At 36.6% G+C, this 9,559-nt stretch overlaps 1 protein-coding gene across 14 annotated transcripts in view; it reads left to right on the forward strand.

The window, feature by feature from the left end:
• LOC101856260 (rho GTPase-activating protein 26) overlaps positions 1-9,559 on the forward strand; it is a gene marked incomplete at its 5' end in the record, with an annotated part of 45,565 nt that overhangs the window by 27,414 nt on the left and 8,592 nt on the right. For 4 of the 14 annotated variants that reach the window (XM_035969419.1, XM_035969429.1, XM_035969421.1 and 1 more), the window contains 3 exon segments: positions 228-461; positions 4,691-4,693; positions 6,385-6,444. In XM_035969419.1, coding sequence (XP_035825312.1) covers positions 228-461; positions 4,691-4,693; positions 6,385-6,444 — 297 coding nt within the window. 14 annotated transcript variants of the gene reach the window in all.

A 9,559-nucleotide genomic window follows, 5' to 3' on the forward strand; every position in this document is an offset into this window, starting at 1 on the left:
TGTTAGGTTTTTCACTTTCAGTACATAACACACTTTATCACAAAGTCCTTCCTATAGTGAATTGACTCTATAGTGAATACTGTGCTTCTCTTTAGTCAAGCTGATTTTGTCAAGTGTCTTTTTCTTTTCCAGCATTGAATAACCATATCTGTGCTAATGAGCTGCTCTTTACTCAAACCAACAAACTCTCACAGTCTCATACAAAGGCGGCATGTTTCTTTCCTCAGGATTTGAGGTACATAACAGTACTAGCAGTAGCACGGAATCCCTGAACTCTGCCAAAAGCAACCTATCACCGAGGGCGTTAGCTGGGGGCGTGTCTCCGTCGGCAGTGGACAAGCCCGGTGGGGTTCGACGGGGCTCGAACCAGAAAGACTCACAGCAGACGTACGCAAATGTCAATGCAATAGGTGAGGATCCTCTCAAACAATGGGATCTGGCACGTCTGTGCCCAGCTCGAGGTGAATGCTTTATCGAATACAGTGAAACCCTCTCATAACATGCCTGCTTTCAGCAGAACCTGAAATTAATGCAAGGCTCTGTCCCTTGATTCAAGGTAAACGTGGGAGCTATACGATGATTATGCAAGGGTTCCGTACTCACTGTTGGCAGTTATATAATTTTTATAAAAAAAACAACTTCCAAATAATCATTTTTGTTTCATTGCGAACAGCAGTGATATATTTGTGGAGTTTGGTAACACTGAAGTCAATTTTGTAGACTTTGAGCACTAAATTTGTTTTTACTAGAATGGAGGGAGATCTTGTTTTTTTCTCTCAATAAGGTAATATCAAGTCCAACGGTAGCGTTATGATAGGGTTTCACAGTAGAATTTAATATCTGAGGATTTTGCCCCCATTCTTTGGTGAGAACGGTGTCTCCTCATGCCAAATGTTTTGTTTTTTGTGGAAATTTGTTTGTTTTTGTTTCTCTCTCGATATTGTGTTTTTGTTGCTGTCTTTTGCTTTTAAGCAATAATCATATATTTCTTCTTTTTATTTGGACAACTTGCTCTGAAATTTTATAGGTAGTTAAGACTGAAGAGCAGTGATCAAGATGTCATTTTAGACTTTGAAGAGTAGTGATGAAGGACCTGGTGTCATTTTAGACCTTCAAAAGTAGTGATTAAGGTCTCGTTTTAGACTTTGGAGAGTAGTGATCAAGGAACCGTTTTCAACTTTGGAGAGGTTTTGAGAGATGTAGTCCAGCTGTCTTTTTAGACTTTTGAAAGCAATGATCAATGTATCATTTTAGACTTTTGAGAGTGGTGATCAAGGTTTCATTTTTTTTTTTTGGATCTCAGTGTAGTTTTAGCTATCTGAGGATAATGGTCTTTGTGACCACACCCCCATACAAGTGTTGTATGAAGGTAGATGTTCACTTATTTACTCAACACCTGATTTGCTTTTTTCAGAGTTGTACAATAATCACCTCAGTTGTGACACTGTGCTCCCACATAACTCAATAGTTGTTGTTTTTTGCCAGTTTTTGCTATTCACATTTGAGTTTCCTTTACCTGGTTTCCCCATGAAAAATTCTCTATAATGCCTAACTCTTGATTGTTTTTATTTTGCCAGTGTCTGCTATTCCGATTTGAGTTTACCTCTGTTTGGTTTACCCTGAAACAGGTCTCTTTAATATTTCTCTCTTGAATCTCAGTTTACTCATAAGACATGTCAAAAAGTTATATTTTCCGTGTTTCTACTATTCACATCTGATTTTTTTTTTCTCATTTGGTTGACCCAGGAAAATGTCTCTTTAATATTTCTTTCTTTCTTTACTCTCCGCTTAATGTTCAGATATTTGGAATAGACTCAATATGTGAGTGTGTGTTCTTTTACATAGACACGGCTGTGGAACTGGTAGAGATGGAGCATTCTCCGCGCCGGAGACGGTGTAAGAATTTTCGTTATGACACGAGAGTGCTGTGTGTAGGGTGTGTCTGGGTGTGTGGCTTGCCACTGAGCTGTGCGTGCTAGGCTGAACCACAAGTAGTAGTTATGTATGGGCTATATGGAACTATTTTTTTTTCATTATGCGGTATTTAAATGTATTTTCCTTTGAAACGATCTGTAAAAGTCAAAAGTGACTAATTGTTTTTAATTATTTTTTTCTATAAATATATTTGCCTGTGGGACTGTTTGTATAAGTTACGTGAAATTAATTATGTTTACTATATATTTTAAATAAATGTATTTGCCCACAGTCGAGTTTTTAACTTAAGCTTAACAAAACGATTTTGAAGGCTTAAAGAGTAGCCTTGTCTCACAAAAAAAGCCTTTACTAAAGTTTAGAATGATTCTTGATTTTTGAAATGTCATGGTCATTGGGACTATAAGGTCATAGGTAGTCTAATGAATGTGATGTGTTCAAATACCACATCGTTCAATCAGGGCAAATAAAACAGTTGAAAGTTCTAGGGCAAGGTTCTTGGGTATAAATGACCTTCTGAATGAAAGGTACAGCAAAAAAGTGCCTATTACAATCAGTCAGGTTGAGAAAACCGTTTGTTAATTTTGAGACCACCAAGGTTCTTTTACCTTTTTCTAGTAAGATGCACTGGGGTTTGGGGAAAAAAATATCTTTTGGGATGGCTATACTATACTGACACTTTGATCCCTGTCATGTGGTGTGTAGCTTGCTCAGAGGTTTTTCCTACAAAAGTAACAGTAACAGTTTGTGTCTTTGTTAGCCTGTGGCTTCCATCTCTTTGATAGGGATGTTGTGTATGGAGGTTCAGACTCCTTTCTTAATGGGTTGGCAGAGGAACTTGAACTATATACCACAGCAGTAGCTGTCTCCCAGACATTTTGCTCTTTTCAGTTTTTGTTGTAAGGAATACTGACTGCTCCAACATTTATAATTTTCTTTACCCTTTTATTTTGTAGCTCTGATCTTTGAAAAGGTTCTTTTAGTACGAAATTGTTTCTTCATAGTTTAGTGTTATTAATTTTTCTGTAAAAAGTACTTGAGTGTTGGTCATTATATCTCCCGACTGTTATTTTCCTATGAATTGGATTGATGATTCCGTAAGAGAGTAGTATGATTGCCACTGCCAAAAGTTGAGGCCTGTCAGGTTTTATTTCTGGTGTAGAGCTCTCACCTTCAAGAGGACTTGGTTTTGGTTGAAAGGATTTGAGATTTCTAAAAAATGTTCTGTACACTTTGTGTCGCAGTTAAGCCATGAGAATGTAGAATCTATCATATGTGTATATAAAATTCTTCTCTTTATCATTGGTATTTTGATGCTTCCCATTTTCGTAAAATTATTTTGATTTTTTAAATATCTTTGCTGTCCCTCATATTGTTAATGTGGCTAGAAAGATGAGCAAATATCTTCTGGGGGGGTCTGCATTTGGAACTTACTTGTTCTACTATACACATCCTGTGTCTCCTAGGGCAGGTGCCTCTATAAATAAATTATTGATAATGATGATCCTGTGGCTCCACTCTCTGTGAAGCCAACTTGGGGTTATCGTGACGATATGTGTGAAAGACACACCTTTAACTTATTTCAAAAAGGAATACCTCAAGTTCACCTTTACCGGAAAATGAGTAATCCCAGTGTTCTTGTACGACTTTGACAGGGTCACGCCAAGTTACTCGGCTCTCCTTGCAGCGACTTTGTGTTGTTCTTTGTTTCTCTTTCTCCTTTATCCTCATTGATAACAACTGTGTTGACCACTGCCTCTGTACTGTTACTGTTTTAGCGATGAATCGGCAGTTTACACTGTATGCTTTCCGGAAAGCCAAGAATGTCTCGGAGGGTTCTAGAGTCTGCTGGGGTAATAATATAAATTGTAAAGGACATAGAGCTTGCTGTTGATCGGGATACGCACTATACAAATATTATGTTGTATTATTGTAGCTGCAGAAATATTGAGCAATGATATCAACAGCTTTCACACAGTGCTCGATTAAGTGTGCATGTTTGTGGTCTTTACTCAAAGGACAAACATGACTATGAATTGTGTGTGTTTTTGTGATTTCCACTCAAAGAACAGAACTTGTGTGTGTTTTTGTGATTTCCACTCCAAGAACAGAACTTGTGTGTTTTTTGTGATTTCCACTCAAAAAACAGAACTTGTGTGTGTTTTTGTGATTTCCACTCCAAGAAAAGAACTTGTGTGTGATTTTGTGGTTTCTACTTGAAAAACAGAACTTGTGTGTGTTTTTGGGATTTTCACCCAAAGGATAAAACTTTTGTTCGTTTTTGTTATTTTCACCCAAAGAACAGAACTTGTGTGTGCATTTGTGTGCTTTCCACTTAAAAGAGCAAACCGTTTTGTTGAACTTTTGTCTAATTCTGTAATGAACTTTTTCATCTCTCTTTCATTATTTTCTGGTGTTTTTGGTGTTTCTTTATTTTCTTTGCTGTGGTTTTGATGTATTGTGAAAAAATGTCTGGTTTTCGGAAGATGTGGTTTGTCCGTGTTTTGTGCTGAGTCTATGTTCTGAGTATTCTTCTTGTTTTTTACACTCAGGTCATCTCAATAGTACTGTAAAATTCTCACTCAACATACACACTTGTTCACCAGTCTGCACTTTGATATATGTGGTCACCATTACATGATCACTTCACATGATCATCACTTCGTGGCTGCTATGTGTTTTACTTTAAACTTTCTATTTGGCTACCATAACTTTTTTTAAAATCCCTTTTCTCTCCTCTTCCACATGTTCATAAAAGAACGTAAGTTTGTTATTTTTTTTGGTATGAAAAGAGTTCACTTTCATCAGAATTTGCTAAAAGACCCACACTAGTTTTTACTTTCTGGTCCAGGGAGCTTTTCATTTCTCTAAGAAGCTTTTCATTTCTTTAAAGAGCATTTCACTTCTCATACTTGCTTCTGTTAGTTGCAGTATTTTTGCTTCTCTCTAAACTTCGTAGAAAATTTTAATGTGCAAAGATAATAATAAATTGTAATTTATTTGATGACTCACAGTTATCTGTATTCCCTTTGCGATCTGATTTGTGTTCTCTAGCAGTAATCATACTTGTTCAAGATGAAGGTTAAAGATTCAGAAAAAAAATGTAAATTCGCTCTTGAACAGCATCTGAAATGGAACTAAAATTTTATCTTTGTTTCTGATGTTCACTTAAGTGTTGAAAGACCTCAAATCTGGGATGGAACTGACATTTTTTTAAATGTTTTGTTTCTGGTATCCATTTAAGTGCTGGTCTCCCCCACCCATACAAAGTACACCATTCCTCTCAGTTTGTAAAAAGTGCACACACCGCTCTTCCTTGTCGAAATGTTGACTTGCGTTTGGCCCCGCCCCTCCCACCACCTCTGCTCCCTTCATGGAGGCGTTTGGAGCAAACTGAAAGGTGGTGAGTTCGTGTCTCCTCAACAGCGACACAAACCTCCTTGATGTGCTAGCCTGTCTGTCTATGACGGTCGATGTCATCTTGTATTGTGCACTTTTTTTCACGTCTTCTCGGCTGCAGCAGTTTTTGGTCTTGTGCGCCGCCCCCCACCCATTTCCATGCTCGCAAGGTTTTTTTAAATCCCTTGTTTCTTTTGCCCAAATAGTTTTCCTCTTTATTGTCAGCCTTTGGACATGTTTTATTCCTAGCAATATGAATGGTGTAGTCGTAATTAGTAAATCCTTTGAAGAAAGTCTCAGGAGAAATGATTGAGTTTAAAACAGAACATCAATGAATGTGTGAAAGTAACAAGAAATAGCTTTATGTTTGGGTATTTTATAGGTTTAGGGGGGGGGGGGGGTTCTTTCTTTATTTTTTAAAAAAATTTTTTACGTCTAAGGTCATAAAACTCAAAATGCATGAGTAACCAAGTGATTTCCTAACTCAGATTTTTCACCCTTCTTCCTTTCTCATTCCTTCCTTCATTGTTATACTTGTATTTACGTGGCTGTAGTTTCAGTCTATGTCAGAGTGGTGAGGAAGTACTTGTTTGTCTTCAAATTATGTACCTTGACCTGCTTTAAATGTTCAATTTGAATCTCTTTCTTTGTGTATGTGTGTGGGTGATTGGAGGCTGTCAGTGACTGATCCTACTTCTTTAGTATTGTCTTGAAATTTCTGAGTCAGGTGATGTTTGTGATTGTATGCTTCTCTTGAACTCAAACTCACATTTTGCGTGTGTGCGTGCAGGCGTGCTTGTGCGTGCTTGTTTGTATTTCCTAGTTTTTGTGAGTGTGTGTGTGAACCAGTGAGTGTGTTTGCATGTAATGGTATGTGTGTGTGTGTGTGCATGTTTGTGTCTACATGTGTATGTGTGTATGAGAGAAAGAGAGGGAAGATGTGAGCATGGATGTATTTACAGTTTGTTTATGTGTGTTGTAATACAATAAACACACAACCTCTCCACGTCTATACATCTCCCTGGTTCATGGTGTGCCCCCCATCTCCCACAGCCGGTGGTGTACGCAGCAATCATTTGGAAGTGTATTCCCGACACGCAGCATTCCAACCTCGTAGGTGACATCATCAGAGATTTGTTGAGATCAGTTGTTTCCCCCTCCCTCAAATTGACCCCGCATCTTCAGCATCGTGCAGGAAATGATGAATATGGCTTTACCCATATTTGACATTATAACTGGATTTTGGGAGTGGAACTTGTGGTACTAAACTTGTAAAAGAGATATACAATTTTTTTTCCTTCTGAATTCTGCATGGGAAGATAATTTATTATATCTCTATTTTATAATAACCTTTTTTTAGGTTTCTGTTATTGTGCATTTCAAATGTCAAAAAGATAATTGATCAGTTTATGAAAACAAAGACAAATGCTTATAAACAAATTTGTTACCTCAATGTCATTTCTCATATCCATGTTTGCTTTATAAAGAAGTGTCTGTGAAAGAAGGACGGGATTATTAACTGATTAATGTACTAAAAGATCCAACATTATTATGGTCTTAATCAAACAGGATCAAGCTTACGCATGCATCCGTTTAATAAAAGACACGCGAGCCTTAATTTTTGCTTCATATTGCTGATAAAGCTTTGCGCTTGCCTGGTCCAGAAATCAAGAGCTTATGCTCTTGTCAGTTTTAAGACTACCATCTCAAACTGTATCTTCTTTCGACAAATTTTGCTTTGAGTTGGAGAAACTGCTTTACACGTTGTGTTTGGCCAAAAAAACCAAGCAATTTACTGGAAGTGCAGCATTGTTTGACTCTTACCCTCTCGTGTTCTGGTCTCATTTGGGGGGGTTTTCCTTTGGGAAGGGAACATGATGATCAAACTGGTTGTTTGAGGGCGCCACTGGTAGGTCTTGATTCTTTTCTTTCTATTGTTTCTTTATGTCTATCTTGTTTTTCACAGCTCTAATGACCTTTATCATGTCATTGTGCTTCTCTTCCCCCTTTCTTTGATGACTCTGCCAGAGTTTAAGCCCTCTTGGGTTACAAGTTTTGCAGTCAAGCTCATTTTTGTTTTAATTTGAAGGACACTGCTGATATTCAATCCATTGGTGTATGGCTCAAGCCGCTGTGTAATAATGCATTGAAGTCGAGGGGGATTTTTTGTTTATACTGTTAGACTTATACTTATATGATAAAAGGTGTTCAATTTTTTAAAATTAAATCAAATGTCACTTCTTCTTTTTTCACTCGAAAGAAGTTAGTAATTTTATCAGTTAAAAACTGTTCAACAATTTTTATTTTTAATTTTTTTTAAATTTAAATGTTTGTTATATTTATAAGTATTGTCTAGTATGTTGACAAGTCACTTCCCTTGCCCATCCCAGTGTTCATATCAAGCTAATACGTTAATTACCCAGAGGTCACCCACACACACACACACATTCATACACACACACACAATGTTTTTTATTTGTAAGGAGAGTGATGGTCTCTGTGTCTTGTTTGCCTCCGAGTGTGAATGCATGTGCTGCTTGTGTCAGGGGGAATGAGTGAATGATGGCTTGTGGGTGCTGCAGTCTGGTTTGCTCTGTGGACAAAAGTTTTGGATCATCTGAGACGTTTGAATTACATTCCTAGTATGTTTTGACATTTTTGTCTGGGTTTTTTTCCTCTTCATCTGGTTTCCCATTCATGAGAGGTTGCAAATTACATTTCTCCTTTTTTATTTATTTTATTTTATTTTTTGTGTTGAGGTAATAATATAATTCTATGGTAAAGAGAACACAATTTTGTAAGTTGACCGAGACCGTATTCAGTACCAGTCTCTTGATAAATAATTTATAGCTGCAAGATATTTGAAAGATGAATGTGATATCTGCCTTTAGCTAGTCTGAATGTTGGCTAGTAGACAGTGCATGCAAATTAGCTACTGCAGTTTGCGTCGTTCCTGCTGACGATTATTAATCCCTAACCTTACCAGAGTTGTAGCAGTCTTCTGTGTCCTTGTGCACCATGTACAGTCAGAAATTCTTCAAGATTGCTAAAAAAAAAATAATAATGAATTACTAAGAGTTAAAAATTCATTAATGGTACTAATGAAATGATCAAGATAATTCATAGTTGGAATTAATTTATTTTGAGAGGTTAATTTGTAAATGGAGTGAAGGATTTTTTTAAATTTATGAATGGAACGAATGAATTGTTACAGATAAATTCACGGATATAATGAACAATTTGTCAGAGATAGATCAGAAATGAAACTTTAATTGTAAGAGATAGTGGAATATGCAAAAACCCAGAAAACTTCAGGAAAATGTTGTAAAAGGAGAAGGAAACAGCAATTGAGGGTCTCGCGCTAAGGCTTAAAAAAAAAAACCTAAAAAAAACAAATTAGTATTAGTTCTCCTTGCTCAGTAGTTTATACTGCCCTATTTCATCTGTTCCATTGTCAACAAAGAAGTTTCTCCATTTGTTTGACAAAAATGGCATCCACCCCCTCCCCCTGACCCCCCTCCATGTCACGAACATGGTCATGATTATATGTATCATCTCTACCACTGTCATCTTCATCGTCGTCACTATCATCACCATCGTCAGTTTCAGTTTACTTTATACTTTGTATTTGCTTCAGCTTTTATGCATGTGAAGTGGCAGGATAAGTTGTTTGAGAATATTTATAAGCTGTTTTGTTCATCTGGTCATGGCAGTTAGTTTCTTTTCTTGAGCTGTTTAGATATTTCAATTTTATCATGCTTGATGGCTTTTTCTACATTTTTATTTCTATATGGTTTAGGGTTTTTTTCTTTATTATGATCAATACCTTGAGTTTTTGGACTTTGGGCAAGGAAGTATGGATTTCAAGAGAAGCTGATTGCAACGCTATTGTTATTTGGATTTTTTATTTATTAATTTATTTTTTTATTTTTTAAATATTTTTTTTGGTCAACTGGTAAGAAGAAGAAATGGCCGTTAGTCTTATGGAAGAGTCTAAATGCCCTGTGACTCTTTGTATTATTGGTTTATTTTCTTGACATGTTTTGGGCTGTAATGTCAGCTTCTGTAAAACAAAGAAACTGCATAAATGTTAATATTGTCTTCTCTGTTATGTGAACATGTTAGCAGCTACACAATTGTACATGTATACACTAAAACTCATTTGCATATATAAACACACATCCAACTCTCAACACACTCTTGTTTTGTCTCCTTTCTTTCTCCCCCC

Source organism: Aplysia californica, unplaced genomic scaffold (genome assembly GCF_000002075.1).
Source record: "Aplysia californica isolate F4 #8 unplaced genomic scaffold, AplCal3.0 scaffold00145, whole genome shotgun sequence".
In the NCBI taxonomy this organism is placed as follows: domain Eukaryota; kingdom Metazoa; phylum Mollusca; class Gastropoda; order Aplysiida; family Aplysiidae; genus Aplysia; species Aplysia californica.